Source organism: Hemibagrus wyckioides, linkage group LG08 (assembly GCF_019097595.1).
Source record: "Hemibagrus wyckioides isolate EC202008001 linkage group LG08, SWU_Hwy_1.0, whole genome shotgun sequence".
Taxonomy (NCBI): domain Eukaryota; kingdom Metazoa; phylum Chordata; class Actinopteri; order Siluriformes; family Bagridae; genus Hemibagrus; species Hemibagrus wyckioides.
Window position 1 is genome coordinate 29108653 of NC_080717.1, and position 17836 is coordinate 29126488.

A 17836-nucleotide genomic window follows, 5' to 3' on the forward strand; every position below is an offset into this window, starting at 1 on the left:
ATGCTCTTATACTACGCTAAGGAAATTCACTGATTCTTTACTCCTGTGATAAATAATTTAAAGGGAATATATTTCCATATCTTTCAAATCCCAGTGAAGTCTTTACTTTTTGAATGAAGTCAAAAAGAACCTTATTCTTGGCTTATTTTGCCATTCTGGGCAATTTTATCATCCTGATCTCAGGTTCAGGGCCAAACAACAAAGTGTTACTCACATATTTTGTTCATATCTATTAAATAATAATTCCAGATTGTAACACTATAAAATTTAAATAGAGAAACACTTACACAAGACACTGGAAGCTGGCTAGATATATGTGTTCTTGTATTATATGGCACAGCAATTCCTTAGACTTTATTTTACTGGACAGTCCAATCACACTTGTGTTTCTAGTACGTTATGGGTGTTGAGTAATGGTTGTTTTCTTGAAGGACGTGTGTTTTGGCGAGCCCATCAGGAGACTCTGCAGGGTACACAGATTCATCAGCCTGACATGAACATAAAATCATAATTCATAAAAACAATAACCGAGTCATCTTTAACTTCTTATAATAATTTTACCTCTAAACAAGTTTAGCTTATTTGTACACCTTAAGCCCAGAGAAACGTTCTCAAACTCTCTCTCTCTCTCTCTCTCATTACTGTGGCAGGTCTCATTGGATGACCGAATACAAGGAACACTTTGGTTTCCCACAACTTGGCCACAAACTTGCAGGACAATCCTGAGGCTCGGTTTGCAGACAAGCACAGGCACACCGAATACCATTCCACCTACGGTCGCAAGGTAGTAAACAACTCTATGCTAATTGTAAAAGTGCAGATACAATAGTTTCTCACAGTGATCTATTTAGGTCATTTACAGTTAGATTCAAGATTCAAGATTCAAGAAGCTTTTATTGTCATATCAACCACATACAGCTGGCGCAGTACATAGTGAAATGAAACAACGTTTCTCCAGGACCTGGTGCTACAGAAACATACAACAACAAGTTCAATACAAAACAACAAACAACACCACAGAGCTAGGACAGAAGTTTGTCTTAGCCACGTAAAGTGCACAGTGTGCAGCTAGGTGCTAACAGACCATAGACAAGACAGTGCAAAAGACAATAAATACAATAAAGACAACACAAAAGAACACAGGACACTTAGCGCTGAAAAGAAATAAAAGAACGTGTACTGGAATGTAAGTGAAATAAAATAGATAAAGTGAAATGATGGGGGTTAACCCAAGATGGCCACTCCGGAACCAAAATGGTGCTTTCTTTTTGTTTTAGCGCTAAATTTAAAGTGCATGGACGCCAAAGACAGTGGTGTTCATGTATACGACCGCCAGACGATATTACGGTACAGAAATCATGCAGTTACTAACTTGCATGATGAACTACTCTGCAAACTTCGCGAACTCGGCTTGCTGCGAAGTCCAGGCCTTCAGTCCTCGGCGTCGCCTGATGCCGGTGGCCGGATTTAGATTTAGGATTTAGATTTAGATTTTTTGGTGGCCAGATTTAGAGAATCTGGCCTTCAGACCTTCTTATCTAGAGCAACGTCCTGCCAGTACAAGTAGATCAGAGACTAAAACTGATATCAAACTAAATCTCTCTTAAAGAGAAGATAAGAACGTATACAAGACACGTTTATTAACCTATTTTCTTTTGCACATTTATCCACACAACTAGATTACAACTAGAACTGACTTCAGCACTTCTGTCTAGTGTCGACTCTCCCTGTTCTTACCACAATACTTGTTTTTCCTCCCAGTATAACATTGCAGTGTATTGGGTCAAATGGTATACCTTACCTTATTATTATATGAACCTGTAGTCTGAATGTAGTCCGCACCGCCCAGTTCAATGTTACTCTGTTCCAGGAGCACCGTGGAACAGTGTAAAACGTATCACAATACACAGCATTAGTACAGTGCCATAGTAAATACATATATATATATATATTATATATCTTAAAACATTAAATTGTCATTGGAGCTTCAAAAACAGTTATTTTTATATTTTTATTCTTATCCCCAGATGTAAAATATTTATAGATATTATAGAGAAGGTTCTGCTTGATTATTCCATCTCCTCTTCACCAGTGCTGGTCTTCAGACACTTTACCTTTGTGTAAATGATTAAAAAAAAAAAAAAAAAGATAATAATGTTTCCTCATTGTAGACTTTTACAATCAGGACTAACAATACACCACAGTACAACAATACACCACAACACATCACTGACCGATTAACGTCAGAACGTCGCCAGTCGTAAACATACCTGTACCTGTACACTGCACACCTTACACTGCGTATATACACCACATTCATGCTGCTACACACATTACACTGGGACACACTGTGCAATATTACTGATTATACTGTGTATCTCATACCATTGTTACTGTACATACTGTACAATAATTGCAACATATATTCTTTTATATATATATATATTTATAAAAGAATATATATATTTTTTTTTTTACTGTACTTATCAGTGTTTTTTACAACTGCAATGTCTGGAGCTGCACTAAACAATTTCACTCACTTCTACACTTGTGTTGTAAATGATGTGACAATAAAGACACTAGAATAATCAAGCATTAAGATAAGATAGAACGTTATTAATCCCCAAGGGTTTTTCTTTTGCCAGAGGCTGCTTCAGATTACAAGAAAAATAAATAGAAATGAAAAATAAATAAAATAATCTATATATACAAATGTATTCAAAAGTACAAAATGTATTATAGAAATGAAATATTCTCTTTATATACAAACTGTATTCAAAGTACAAAAAACCCAGACTTCACATCAGCGATGGTTAGAACAGTTTTCCAACAGCTTTTAACTCTTTAAGTAATTCCATTGTCCACAACATGAACATTTAATCAGACATGATGCATTACAATTACTATAAATTGCAAAATCTGTCAATGTCTGTTGGTTACTGAATAATTCTCCCATTATCATTTCTGTAGTGTGAAAACACTTCTTTCGAGTGTCTCCAAAACACACATTTTTTATATTTACTTCATACCAATAAAGATGCCTTAATAAAAGGTGAAATGATTATGTACAATGAAGGAATATAAAGGACTGGCAGGGCCAAAATAATCAATATCGAGCAGATGTAGACCTGAGCAATAGATTAGCGAATCATTGATCTTTAACTCATTTCACATTTGCACACAAAACAACTCTTTTCTTTTGAACAACAAAAATGGTAAACATTTTTAACCCTTGAATTGTGAATGAGAGAAAGTACATCCATGTATCTCACACTTGAATTCAGGGATCTTTCCTAATCACATTTTCCATCTGTTACTTTGTCAGATGAACCATTTTAATGCTCTTTATTTCAGATAGAGTGGATATGATCGGTCTACATCCATCTGGTAAAAATGTAGATGTTTGCCACATGAAAAAAATGACAAAAAAAAAAAGAATCTACAGAAATACATTGAAAGAATAAATAAAAAACAACCGTACCTGCAGGATCACAACATAAGTATTCAGCTTTTTCTGTTTGGAGCTGCTTACTCTGTGGAGGTGTGAATACAACTGCAAATATTTCAGACATCACATCAAGAGATCCAGGCTATCTGCAGAGAAGTGTAATGTCCCAGACTACTTAAAACAGTGCTCCGGTAAAAGCAAATCTATGAAGTACAGCTTTATGTTTATGTACATTTCAGTTACATTGTGTTGCAAATAAACTTTGATTTCCATGAAGTGATGTGTTCCTGATCTTTTACAAAACACAAGAGCAATAAATTTAACGGGTCACTTTCAGAAAGTTTTTATCCAAAGTCACAATAGTAAAACCTGAGAGGTGATAAACTGGGAATTTCACAAGACACACACTTGCATTACTGACACTTCAAAAGACATTTCTTTCTTAGTTTCAGAGATATACAGACAGGAATATAGTTTAAAGAAGCGTGAACATGCTAATGCTCTTGTGGATGAATTAACAGGCATTCCTAGTCACACCAGCATAAAGCTTTTAGAGAAAGGGGGACTAAAGCATGTTTGTTGCTGTTTTGTCCACATACATTTGGTTGTATAGTGTAGGCTACTTATGAATAACTGCTAACATTTTAGTCACAGGAAAAGTTTATTTAGTGTGAAAACTAATTAAAAACAGTTGAAGTCTAAGTAATAAAACCACCAAAAGCACGATCATTACCACTTTAGTGTCCTGTACTGATATTATATTCTGACTCTGAATGTTCTTATACTGTGTGTGTTTTCAGTTTTCAACCTTCTATATTATTTTATTTCAATAATAATGGTATTGTTCAATATCTCCCACTGCACACATACAGCTCTCTCCTGTAGAATAATAATTTAACTGTAAACAAAAGCACATGCACATGACAAGACACTTGAAATTTATTTGTCTTGTGACATTTTTAAGCATGCTCGGGTTTAAAGCGTTAACGCATGCGTGCTAAATATCAGCGCTACGTAAAGCGGCGCATGCGCGTTGTGGGTCGGCTGAAGGACGCGATTGGGGAACAGCACCATGTGTTTAGACTCATAATAAACGGATTAAACCTCAGCATCGTGCTGCTGTGCTAAAACACCGGGCTATAATGAGACACGGGTTGTTCTACGGAATTATCCGTTTAAAATATCCGCGAGAATGTTTAAGACACTCTTCTTTTCGGCTTTCTCGGTCTTTTTCGGACGCCGCTAACGAGCCATTGAAACGGTGGACTTTTACAGTCAGCCCTTTTATTAAAATTAGTTGCCATGTGCACTGCAGTGTCTCAGTACAGCCCCTGGACGCACACGCATTTCCGGGAGCAGATCAGGTGTTTGTTGCTGTACACGGGCGCAGCGCTGATGACGTCACCGCACTGGACACCGTTCAGGTGCACTATGATGATCAGAGCAAGGAGCTACAAGTCATCAGCCACGAGACCATCACTACTGACCTGTCTATAGACCTCACAGCTCCTGTAAAAAGTGGTGTGTGTGTGTGTGTGTGCGCGTGTGTGCGTGCGCTGTACGTTTCTTCTGCTATGTCTAGGAAATGTTGTAACATTAAGATCCCTTTCATGAGATCATCCTGTATTTTAAATGTGGATTTAAAATATTCTTTGAGGAACATTCATTCATCCATTCATCTTCAGTAAATAGTCAGGGATGTAGTGGATCCAGTAAGAATCATGATCCACTGGTCTCAGACTGGGAATGCACTCTGAATGTCAGACCTGTCCTTCCACAATCCACCACGCAGACACATCTTTCACACCTACTCTCCAAAATAAAGATACCAAACTGTATGTTTCCTTGGGGTGATACCATTAAGCAGGATTGTTTTGTTTTATTAGTGTGAATATTTTACCTGAAACCCTTTAAGAATAACTGACAAAGGACCATTATTATGTTTTAAAACCCAATTAAATGTACACAGCATGCACTTAAAGTAAAATCAAAGAATAATTTATCACTCTAAAGACAAGGAAAAGTTTGGTAACTTAATTTATGAGAGTGCAATTTATAGTAGCTAGCTAGTCTATCTGTGAATGTTTTCTGGGTGGTGGGAGGAAACTGGAGAACCCAGAGGAAACCCACGCAGGCACAGGAGAACCCAGGGGAAACACACAGGCAGTAACATGAGCTCCAGGAATAATGCTACCTTCTGCACTGCACCACTGTTCCATCATTCATGGAGTAACACTTTAAATTCCCTGTACTGTCTCCTTCACAATGCCTGAGCATGTTTATTTCAGAATTGTTATAATTAATGATTAATTCATAGTTAATTATTGTTGCTAATAACAAACTCTTTCTAGAGCATCTGATCTGGTCGATTTTTAGCAGCATGTTTGAATAAACTGTACTTATCTCTGCAGACCTTTGTGTTGTTAGTTGTGGGAATGGCAGTGTGAATATCCAGAACATGGAAAGTGATCTATGTCAAGTAGAGACAGAGAAAGGTCACTGCATCCTTCAGTCAATCAAGGTAATGCATCTTAAATCTCTATGCTATATTACTATGCAGTTTAATTTATTACATCTGTAGGACTCACAGCTCTTATTTTGCGACGTTCTTCATGTTTAGTGTCACAAAGTGCAGGTACGGTCTAGTGGGGGAAACATCACGGGTATGGGCACCATCCATGGAGATGTGGAGATAATCACCGCTGGACCCAGTGTAAAGAAACCAAATCTTCTGACATACTGTATTCTACATCTATTTTACAATTTACAATCAACATTTAATGATGACATCATTTCTGAATTTTCTAGAGAGTTGATATTAAGAAGGTCCAGGGAACATCCATGAATTTGTCCACAGAACATGGTCCACTAAATGTGAAAGCCATTTATGCTGAGTCCAGTGCTGTGGCTTCCTCTTCAGGGAAAATCCATATTGGGCATGTACACGGTGAGAAACGGGAGAGATCCAGATCCTTTCATTTTAAAAGCATTTCTAAAGTTTCTAAGTTTCTAAACAAAAACTCTGTCTCATGTACCTTCTTGAAGTTTAACTGGGTTACAGCAACAAGGAAAAGCCTCTAACCATTGATGAGGCGAAGGTTTCTATTAATGATGTTTATGTTACATTATGTGGTTATGTTATGTAATAGTCAGTTAGTTTTCGAACACAGGAGAGCCTTCAGGAGCTTTCAGACGTAACCTGGGGCTACTTTATTTGCTGAATTGTGCTGTTGAATTAAGTTGTTGAATATTCATTGCGTGGTCTGTCACGTGGTATTCAATACCTCCAGGATTTTTCAAATTAATGCAGCAATGCAAAATTAAGCAAACTCCACAATATCCAGAGGAGCTTGCTATTTTTCAAAATTACTGCAGATGTTCTGCAGATTAGGGCTGAGACTGAGATCTGCCAATGCTCTCTTTGATTCATGTGCATCAAACATAAGTACAGCTGTCATAGAAAGTAATTACATACACAAGTTTTGGGACACCCCTCCAAATCATTGAATTCAGGGGTCGGGCTTGGCCCCTTAGTTCCAGTGAAAGGAACTCTTAATGCTTCAACATACCAAGACATTTTGGACAATTTCATGCCTGGCTCGCAGTCTCCGCCCTAATTCATCCCAAAGGTGTTGTATGGGTCAGGACTCTGTGCAGGCCAGTCAAGTTCCTCCACACCAAACTCACTCATCCATGTCTTTATGGACCTTGCTCTGGTCACTGGTGTGCAGTCATGTTGGAACAGGAAGGGGTCATCCCCAAACTGTTCCCACAAAGAGCATGAAATTGTCCAAAATGTCTTGGTTTGAAGCTGAAGCATTAAGAGTTCCTTTCACTGGAACTAAGGGGCCGAGCCCAACCCCTGAAAAACAACACCTGAACTCAGTGATCTGGAGGGGTGTCCCAATACTTTTGGCAATATAAGTGTATGTGTCTTCACAGGTAGGAGTTTGAAAGAAAAATCCTGTGATTTTGTCTTCTCTCTGCAATTTTCATCCCAAAAAAACTCAAACCAGAAGAATATTCCTGGATTGTTCCTAATATAATTAACTCATTAGTGTTTGTGTTACTGTTAGCTTCCGTAATAACATATTCGCTCTTATTCTTAATCTTTTAGATATTTTTCCAAATTATACATTTTAATTGCCTGTAGGCAATCATATCAGTGACCCGCCCACCCAGTATGAACACGCCCACTTAGATGAAACATTAGTAATTCCATAGTAATTAAGTAGTAAAAGTAATTATATATTTTGCATGTGTGCTCCGATTTATTGAACAGGTGAAGCATTTGTGAGGAGTAACACAGGAGATATCATTATAGGTATGTCTTTTCTAAACTTTCTGGACAATTCTTCAACTGGATTTTTGCACAGCGTATATAGCACATTACACTGAAATTGCACACAGCTGCGCTTTATTCATCATAGTCATACTGTTCTCTGCCACCAGTATATATATATATATATTCTGGTGGCAGAGAACATTATGACTATTATGAATAAAGCGAGTTTGGTATATATATATATACACTACCGTTGAACTTGATTTCAGCTACAGAGGAAGACTCCGTCAGCCAATCCATCTAGTGGGAGTTGCTCCAGGAAGCATGGTGTGAAATCTCATCAGAATGACCGCTAGAATGTCCAGGCTGTAATTGCTGCAAAAGGTGTTTTTTTGATGAAAGCAAAGTTTGAAGAAAACATTCATCATTTCCATCAAAATCATTATTTCTAACTCTGACACGTCAGCATGTCCTGTTCTCCTGCTATATTTTCTATTCAGACTCATTTTGTGTGTTTCCTTGGAAAACAATAAAATTTTTGAGTGATCCCAAACTTTTGAACGGTAGTGTATATATATATATATATACACTATATTGCCAAAAGTATTCGCTCACCCATCCAAATAATCAGAATCAGGTGTTCCAATCACTTCCATGGCCACAGGTGTATAAAATCAAGCACCTAGGCATGCAGACTGTTTTTACAAACATTTGTGAAAGAATGGGTCGCTCTCAGGAGCTCAGTGAATTCCAGCGTGGAACTGTGATAGGATGCCACCTGTGCAACAAATCCAGTCGTGAAATTTCCTCGCTCCTAAATATTCCACAGTCAACTGTCAGCTGTATTATAAGAACGTGGAAGTGTTTGGGAACGACAGCAACTCAGCCACGAAGTGGTAGGCCACGTAAACTGACGGAGCGGGGTCAGCGGATGCTGAGGCGCATAGTGCGAAGAGGTCGCCAACTTTCTGCAGAGTCAATCGCTACAGACCTCCAAACTTCATGTGGCCTTCAGATGAGCTCAAGAACAGTGCGCAGAGAGCTTCATGGAATGGGTTTCCATGGCCGAGCAGCTGCATCCAAGCCATACATCACCAAGTGCAATGCAAAGCGTCGGATGCAGTGGTGTAAAGCACGCCGCCACTGGACTCTAGAGCAGTGGAGACGCGTTCTCTGGAGTGACGAATCGCGCTTCTCCATCTGGCAATCTGATGGACGAGTCTGGGTTTGGCGGTTGCCAGGAGAACGGTACTTGTCTGACTGCATTGTGCCAAGTGTAAAGTTTGGTGGAGGGGGGATTATGGTGTGGGGTTGTTTTTCAGGAGCTGGGCTTGGCCCCTTAGTTCCAGTGAAAGGAACTCTGAATGCTTCAGCATACCAAGACATTTTGGACAATTCCATGCTCCCAACTTTGTGGGAACAGTTTGGAGCTGGCCCCTTCCTCTTCCAACATGACTGTGCACCAGTGACCAAAGCAAGGTCCATAAAGACATGGATGACAGAGTCTGGTGTGGATGAACTTGACTGGCCTGCACAGAGTCCTGACCTCAACCCGATAGAACACCTTTGGGATGAATTAGAGCGGAGACTGAGAGCCAGGCCTTCTCGTCCAACATCAGTGTGTGACCTCACAAATGCGCTTCTGGAAGAATGGTCAAAAATTCCCATAAACACACTCCTAAACCTTGTGGACAGCCTTCCCAGAAGAGTTGAAGCTGTTATAGCTGCAAAGGGTGGACCGAAGTCATATTGAACCCTATGGATTAGGAATGGGATGTCACTTAAGTTCATATGCGAGTCAAGGCAGGTGAGCGAATACTTTTGGCAATATAGTGTATATATATATATATATATATATATATATATATATACATATATATATATATTTTTTTCCCTTTGCTACCTGTACAGGTAAATTCTATTACTCCATTCTTATTCTATTTTTTATTCACTGCATGCCATACATGTATGTGACCAATAAAATGTTTAATTTTCTGATGTTGTAGAAATGTTTAATGTGTTAAAGTCTTACCCTGATCCTACAGACAGCTCTAGTGGTTTCCTAACAGCTCACACTGATGCTGGAAATATTGATGCCTATGTGAGCCAAACAGGAACAGCAGAACTTCATACAAAACAAGGTATTTTAAAGCATGAGTATTTATTGAAGAATTCTGCTTTTTGTTTAACGGTGATCATGACATTTTGGCCACATTTTAACAGTAGTTTGAATGCTCTGCAATTTTTGCACCTGCTTCTAGCCAGTTTTGGACCTCACACTGGTCATGAGTATTTCTAGTTGATTTCCTAATATCTTTCTCCTTCTCTTTTACATTTATAAAGGTGCTGTGAGCGTCCGTGTGCCGTCCACTTTAAAGGCCTGGGTGCGCTTGTGTGGAATGACAGTGGATGCCAGTTCAGAGATTGCTCAGGAGACACAAATCCAATCCTCTGATGGAAAAACTGTACTAACTGGTGAATAGCTTCTTTATACTAACCAAGAGTCTAGCCAAGAAAGTTTACACTAAAACATTTTATCATTTGATAAATTTTATCCAAGGAGCTGACATTTCCAATAATCCATCTATTATTAACTTACACCAGATATTGAGCCAAACATTGTGGTCCTGTATGTGCGATCATGAGGACCTTTGATTTAGAAGATAAAGCCTTTATTTTGTCACATGTACATTATATCACGGTAAAATTATTTTCTTAGCATATCCCAGCGTGTTAGGATGTTGGGTTCAGAGCACAGGGCCAGCAATGGCCTTGCTCAAGGGACTAACAGTGACAGCTTGGTGGTGATGGGGCTTGACCCCTTAACTTTCTGATCAGTAACTCAGAGCATTTTCAAAAATTGTAAAAGTTTTCTAGTTCTGTGTTCTGGGGCCACTATGCCCTTGTGTATAAATGCAAAGAACAATGTCCTTTGTCCAGAAAAGACTCTTGGTTTTGAAACTAAACCTATATCTGACCAGTGGAGTAAATGCTAGTGCCCAATGCTGCTACACAGGGGTTGAAAAGCAGAAATTTGTAGGCATATTTACATTTTACATTAACAAAACAGTAGGTCATCTAAGGTCAAATAAAGGCAGTAACCAGTATAAACCAGCATCTGTGGAAAAATTAGATGCATGTCAGTCATTGTTCTCATTGTCTGCTACTACACTAACCACATTGTGTTGGTCTGTGTTCAGGGCCGCTGAATGGTGGCACTCAGGAGGACTGCTGGATCAGTGCCACTGCTGACAGAGGCGCCGTGGACGTCAAGACCCAGAGCTGGTTTGAGACACTTAAACTGGGGAGCTGAATGAGGATTCACATTTAAATCCAACTTTAAAAATGTTATGTTTGGTTTTGTTCCTGTTTTGTTATTATGTGTAAAGTGTATTATTGCTGATTCATAAATATTTCACGAAATAAATGGTGTATATATCAAACTCTCTGACATTCACTTTAATGTGTGTTTTACTACATATACAGGATGCTACCAAGAAATAGTAGTAACAGGAACGTGTGGTGGCATTGCTGCCTCAGCGCCAGTGTCTCTCAAGTCTGTGCGGATTTTTTCAGGCTCTTTCTATACTTTGTGGGTTTCCTCTGGGATCTCTGGTTTCTTTCCTCCTCCTAAAACCACGTCTGTACTGTAGGTGGATTGGCTACTCTAATTTCCCCCTAATGAACGTGTATATGCATGGTGCCTTGTGGTGGACTGGTGTCACATTCAATGTTTATTCCCAAGTCTTCACACCCAGTGTTCCTGGGATACACTCCAAATCCGTCTGAATCACAGTGAAGCCGTGTAAAAAACTGGTTGAGTAACAAAACGCAACAGAGTTATGGTAGCTAAGAAACGATTGTGCAATGTAAAGATAGCAGTATGAGTCTGATTGTACTTGTGAATGTAAATTCTGCTCAGGTCTCATGGTCCTCAGTCTGTAATGTCTTCTCTGTTTTCTTTTTTAAATTTAATCTGCTGTTTCCCACAGAGAGGAGGAATAACGTATAGCGACTCACTGTGGACAAATGGAAGATTGCAATTTGGTGATGATAAATTATTATTATTATTATTATTATTATTATTATTATTATTATTATTATTATTATTAGATAAACGTTAAAGAATTGTAAATAACATTACATAGAGAATATATGATCACGGTATAAACTTACATGGTACCGTTTTTTTCCATCACACAAATAGTCTCTGAAATAACAGGCAGGATCAAATAAACAATGGGACATTAATAAAAGTGCTAAAACAATGTGTTTTTGAATCTGATTTTATCTCTGAACATTACTCCAGTTTTGCTTAAATAATTTCATAGCTGTATTTATACAATGTTGAGACGCAACCGGAAAACTCCGTGAAACCTTTTGATTGGCCACTGATGCAAGCCGTTGAAACAGGCCCGATTTCCAACCGCCCTATACTCCCTCTATTAGCGCACTACAAAATCTTTAAAGTAATGCCTCTTGCACCCAAAGTAGTGCACTACGCTGTGACAGAGGCAGTCGTTTAAGACTCCGCCATGGAGTTTTACGGTAGCAAGAAACAAGTGCGCGTTTGACCAGCCATGGCCCGTCGAAGAAGCTGTTTATATGTTTATATAAGTGTCCGTTAATGCTTGTTAATGAAATATTACAGTTATTTCACGATGGGAGAGGACGGGGTATTACAAAAGCTGGGTAATATGAAGGCTTTTTTGGGCATCGTAGCAGGAGCAGGAGCTTCGTATGGACTGTACAAAATGTTACTGCGCGCCTGCAGAGAAGATCCAGAGAGAAAGAAAATAAAGGCGAAAGAAAGTGGGAAGATCCAGCCAGGAAGTCTGATGGACAAAGTGTCTGGATTTAATGTCGTTAGTGGGAATATGAGCACAGAGGTTGCATCAAGTAAGCCAAAATACTGCATGACACCGCATACTGTGATCTAAAGCACAGGTTCCCAGCCCTGGACCTGGAGAACTTCCTGTTGTTCTTCACTGTGTTCCCCAGGACCAGGGCTAGGAACATCTACTCTGTAAAATATAGCTATTATAATATTACTCTCACAGGTTTTAGCCAGAAAAGTTCAATCTTCTAATAATGAGTAACTAGTGCTTTAAAGGAATATTCCATTCTAAGACACATGAGATGGTTTTACATTGAACTATTTCTGATGTGTTTTAGTGATTCTGGAGTTAATTTCCTACCTGGTGCTGTAGGTTAGATATTATCGTGAAAAGTTGTATTATGTCCTGCACCGACGTCTCAAGAGGACATTGTTAACCCTAGGGTGGTGGTACTGCATTCATTACCGAGGGAACTGGGAGGTTTCTTACTTTCCAGTATGAAAGGTTGGAACCTTTCGAACATCTCTCCAGCTTTCCATTTGTACTTCATAACCCTGAGATTTTAGAGAGCTCAATCTTCTCTGTGTTGAGATTCTACCGCTATCAGCAGGTAGATGATGGAAATTGTGGTATATTGTTAATCAGAGTTAACCAAACAAAAACAGCTCATCATTTCATTACCAAATAAATCTTGGATGCTACCGAAGGTCACGTTTTAATGAAAAGTGTTTAATATGTAAGTTGTCCAGGGTGGATTTTTCCTTTGTCGAACAAGTTGTGTGGATAGAATCACTATCTTTCTCCATCCTGTTCCTCTCAGGTGAAGTGTTCTCCAAATCCCCCAGCAGTCTGGAGCCTCGACACCTCAGCATGCTCCTCTCTCTTGTACAGAGCAGCCCGAGCCCAACCGAGAGAAAACAAGTCCTTATCACTTTAGGAAACGCTGCAGCTTTTACGGTGAACCAGGTATTACATATAAAACATTAAAAAAACGTTTGGAAAAAGCTCTTCATTTGTTAACAACCTGTACATTTACTACATTGGATGATCTTCTTTGTGTTCTGGATCAGTCTCATGTAATAAATGACCAATAACGGTCTTATAGTGATGGACTATAATGATCTTAGCCAAACGTTTTCCTCCATCCAGGATCTCCTTCGTGAATTTGGAGGTCTTCACATCATCGCCAGCTTTCTTTCAGACCCTGAACCTGATGTCAGAGTGCAGACTCTTAATGCCTTAAATAACCTGAGCATGAACATCCGCAATCAAGAGCAGCTGAAGGTTTGCTTCAGAGTTTTAAAACATCCTCATAGCAAAGGTTCTTACGCAGCACTGCAATGATCTCCAATCTCCTCCTGTTCAGATCTATGTTCCATCAGTGTTGGAGCTGATTGAGATGTCCCCTGTGAACTCGGACCTTCAGCTGGCAGCACTGAGGTTACTGACGAATCTGACCGTCACAGATAATCATCAGCATTTACTGAAGAGCTCCATCACGCTCCTCCTGTCACTGCTTGTAGTGAGCAACAGCGTTCTTCAGGTGCTTCATGTTAGATGATTTTTGTGTTATTGTTTTGTATGTTTATCTCACTGAGCGTAATAGACATTTTGGTCTTTTCACCTCATTGTGTGCAGATCCAGGCTTTAAAGGTCCTGGTCAATTTATCATCTAATCCAGACATAATGGACGACATAGTGCAAGCCCAGGTGAAGTATGCGGAAATAAATACATGGTTTTCACCAGTAAACTCTTCTGGGATGGGTTAAATTAGAAACACAATTCATTCTTCAAATCAACCTTTTTCCCACACTTTATTAGTCACATATACATTACTGCACAGCGAAATTCTTTCTTCACATATCCTGGGGGTCAGAATGCAGGGTCAGCCATGATGCAGCGCCCCTGGAGCAGGGTGGGCTGGGGGCCTTGCTTACGGGCCCAACGGTGGCAGCTTGGCGGTGCTGGGGCTTGAACCCCGACCTTCCGGTCAATGACCCAAAGCCTTAACCACTTGAGCTACCACCAGCCTCTTTTTCAAAAGTATATGTATAAAACTGACTTATAAAGTGATGCATATTATTTTGTGATCTAACAATATATCTTCTCCGCCTTTGGACCAATCACGGTCTGATATGCAAATTAATAGAGGATAACAACCAAGCTAGTTTTCCCGTTGTTACTTACAGAGCTTCTTAAACTTCTTCGAGCTCTCAGTAACGTCAGTTTGTGAGGACATACTTCTACAAACAATAAATATTAGTGTTAATTAATTAATTATTACTTGTAATTAATGTTAATATTACTATGTATTTTTATTTAATGTAAAATGTTTACTATTTATACTTGCACATGTGTACACTTGAGGAAAGTTTTTTTTTTTTTTTTTTAATAAGGATCACTTAAAGCAAAAGTATTTTTAAGAGGACATGCCAAAGAAATGTGTGTTAATTTTAGTTTTTACTTGGGATTTGATTCATACAGGCTCCTGCCTCGCTGGTGCTCCTCTTTGATTGCTGCACAAACACAGAAGTGCTCCTTCGTCTTCTGGTCTTCATGGGGAACCTGCGGGCCTGGAGACCATCTGCACAGGTGGCTGAAGCTCTGAGAAGGCAACCGGACTCGCTCTACTGCGTGCTGCTAGACAGCTCCTCTCAGATACACAGCAGACTCCCTCTGCTCCTCTCTCACCCCGACGGAGAGGTCAGAGCTCAGGTGGTGCGGCTCCTCGCTTAAACTCCGCTCTGGTCTCCACCCTGAGCTCCATCAGACATGCTGTGTTCAAGGTCCAGTCTCATCTGGCCAGTGCACTTAGAAATACAGCTGTGTGTTCAGCGGGATTGCTTCTCATGATTCAGGCTTTGATGGATGCAAATATTTGGTGAAGTAGTGAACAACTAGTAATCACAGATCAGCATGAAATCACAGGAATTCTGCAGCAGTTTTTAACCTAAACTCTATCTACTGTATAAAGGTTTCTCGAGGTTTAATCAGATTGTGTATTCAGTTCTGGCTTTTTAAAGGGGTTCTACGTTTTACTGAACCCTTTCTACAGAAAGTTTTGGGTTTTCCCACAGCGACAAACCAAAGTTCCCCTAAAACCTTTTTCTGTAATTACCACAGAAGAATTTGGACACATTTCCATAATGAGAAGAAGAACACAAGACCTGTTTACTTGAGAGACACGTATAACTAAAGAGCAGTGATTGAATTCTGTCAGTAAGCATTTAAAATATATATATTATGCAAAATCAAAGTACAACCATTATATTAATAGGAATAGGTCTTAGGATGAGAGAAAAAAGTAGTTCTGTGGGGACGAATTGTACAGGTTTAAAACTTTATTTCCAAATATCTTTTTTTTTTTTTAAATACTCAGCATAAACATTTATCCACCACTTCAACTATACTGATTTATAATGAAAAAAACCTCTGTAGGATTCCTGTAGGAATACATTTAATATTGGTTAACAGAAAAGTTTATCTACAGCTGAAAGTGAAGCCACTCCTTTTTATCAATATTCACTCCTTTGTGCCTTCGACCCTCCCAGAGGGCAGCAAAGGAAATGGACATGTTCAAAGAAAAACAATGAAAGTGAACAACATACAGACTCTACATGTATATACATGCAGGTGATAAAGGAAACAACACTGCCTCGGTTACTCTGTAGAGGGCTTTATTTGTCCCGTTCGAGTGTCACTGCATATCATTCTTCTGTTCCCTAATGAAAACATTTCTATCCTGATGGGGCGTGGTCTCTTACAGGATGACTCCGCCTCCACCTGAATACTCACTGGATGGTTTAATACAGATGATAATCATTATTTCACCGGATCTCAATACAATTGAACACCTTGGGAGAATTTGGACCCGTTTAGACCCCAGGGGATTCTGTTGAGGAAGACTAATGTTCATCCATTATTCAGTGGATTCCAGAGACTTAAAGGTGTATTAAAGCCGTTTCGGTGATTCATTTTTTCCCCAGTATAACGTTACTCAGTGAATGCCTCCTGAGAAGTGTCCCTCCTTTGCCACATATCAAGTTGCTAGTGCCAAAAAAACTTTTTCTAACCAATGAATGAGTGTTTCACTCTCGCTGGTCTCCTACACACAAAGTGCTTCCTGTACTTTTCTGTTTCTTAGCTAATTATGTATTGCAAAATTAAGATATGCTTGAAATGTCTGTGTGATGGGCAAAAGATGCACTTTGGCAGTTTGACTTCTCCTGTGCTGTGTATTTTTCTGCATGTGTTTGCAGTGCAGTGCAAGTGTTTGGCCGCTTATGTGTTCTCTAACTCTAGCATTAAGCCAGGTGTGTAATTGAAGGGTCAGTTTTCGTCATTTCGTTTACTGCAACTGGAAAAAAACAGCAATGTGAACATGTCTATGAATTGTACCATAGTTGTGTGAATTTTTGGTTCTTCTGTGATCTTTTCAGACTAGCATAAGATTACTGCCAATGCTTTTAATGTTTGAATGAAAAACTTTCAAATAAATTGTTTTATTTTGGATAACCATCATTTATGTGTCTTTATTTTTTAAATCCTCAAGCAAGTAGTAGCAAATAATATAATGCATATGTGTCTGTTTAGCTTTGTACCAATATTTCAAGTTTCCTACCACCCTCACCTTAAAAATCAACCCTGGGTGTGTGTGAGTATGTGTTTGAGAGAGAGAGAGCGAGCAAGAGAGAGAGAGAGAGATGCCCTGCTACAGACAGGTCCACTGTGCCCTTGACCAGGATAAAGGTTGAAACTGGTTGTACCCAACTGATAGAAGTGTGGTTCAGGCCTAGGGTTATGCAATAAATAAATATTGCAGTAGTGTGATGGTAGGAGGAATTGTGTTTCAGCTGTGAAGTATGCAGGGTGAGTATAGGCCATGTTATTAAACTACTCATCATATAAGCATCATAAATATTTACATGCACACTTTCTTATCCTTTACTCTAAATGACCTACACAATCTATACATGAACAGTGCTCTGGAGGTTTCTGTAGTGATCTGTGATGCTCTGGAGGTTTCTGTAGTCATCTGTGATGCTCTGTAGTGATCTGTGCTACTCTGTAGTGATCTGTGATGCTTTGTAGTTATCTGTGGTGATCTGTGGTGCTCTGTCGTGATCTGTGATGCTCTGTAGTTATCTGTGGTGATCTGTGATGCTCTGTAGTGATCTGTGATAACCTGTAGTGATCTGTGATGTTCTGTAGTGATCTGTGATAACCTGTAGTGATCTGTGATGTTCTGTAGTGATCTGTGATGT

At 39.2% G+C, this 17836-nt stretch overlaps 2 protein-coding genes across 3 annotated transcripts; both read left to right on the top strand.

The window, feature by feature from the left end:
- Nucleotides 1-4473: 4473 nt before the first annotated feature.
- On the top strand, nt 4474-11176 carry fam185a (family with sequence similarity 185 member A). Of its 2 annotated transcripts, XM_058397542.1 has the most exons (8): nt 4474-4969; nt 5860-5969; nt 6069-6161; nt 6257-6395; nt 7731-7772; nt 9779-9874; nt 10077-10208; nt 10934-11176. In XM_058397542.1, exons 1-8 carry the CDS (start codon nt 4591-4593, stop codon nt 11044-11046), a joined length of 1104 nt encoding a protein of 367 aa, XP_058253525.1. In that variant the 5' UTR covers nt 4474-4590; the 3' UTR covers nt 11047-11176. The 2 variants fall into 2 exon arrangements, with proteins under 2 accessions (XP_058253525.1, XP_058253526.1); XM_058397543.1 differs by lacking the exon at nt 7731-7772.
- Nucleotides 11177-12253: 1077 nt separating this feature from the next.
- Nucleotides 12254-17093, top strand: armc10 (armadillo repeat containing 10). Its single transcript, XM_058397544.1, has 6 exons — nt 12254-12632; nt 13392-13537; nt 13721-13855; nt 13938-14114; nt 14210-14281; nt 15057-17093. The coding sequence occupies exons 1-6, from the start codon at nt 12371-12373 to the stop codon at nt 15306-15308; spliced, it is 1044 nt and encodes a 347-aa protein (XP_058253527.1). The 5' UTR covers nt 12254-12370; the 3' UTR covers nt 15309-17093.
- Nucleotides 17094-17836: the final 743 nt, after the last annotated feature.

Excerpts from the sequence above, each read along its gene's own strand:
- fam185a (XM_058397542.1), top strand. The coding sequence starts at position 4,591 with ATGAGACACGGGTTGTTCTACGGAATTATCCGTTTAAAATATCCGCGA. Across the intron at positions 5,970-6,068 it reads GCATCCTTCAGTCAATCAAG|TGTCACAAAGTGCAGGTACG; the intron begins GTAATGCATCTT and ends CTTCATGTTTAG. Across the intron at positions 10,209-10,933 it reads TGGAAAAACTGTACTAACTG|GGCCGCTGAATGGTGGCACT; the intron begins GTGAATAGCTTC and ends GTCTGTGTTCAG.
- armc10 (XM_058397544.1), top strand. The coding sequence starts at position 12,371 with ATGAAATATTACAGTTATTTCACGATGGGAGAGGACGGGGTATTACAA. Across the intron at positions 13,856-13,937 it reads GCAATCAAGAGCAGCTGAAG|ATCTATGTTCCATCAGTGTT; the intron begins GTTTGCTTCAGA and ends CCTCCTGTTCAG. Across the intron at positions 14,282-15,056 it reads ACGACATAGTGCAAGCCCAG|GCTCCTGCCTCGCTGGTGCT; the intron begins GTGAAGTATGCG and ends TGATTCATACAG.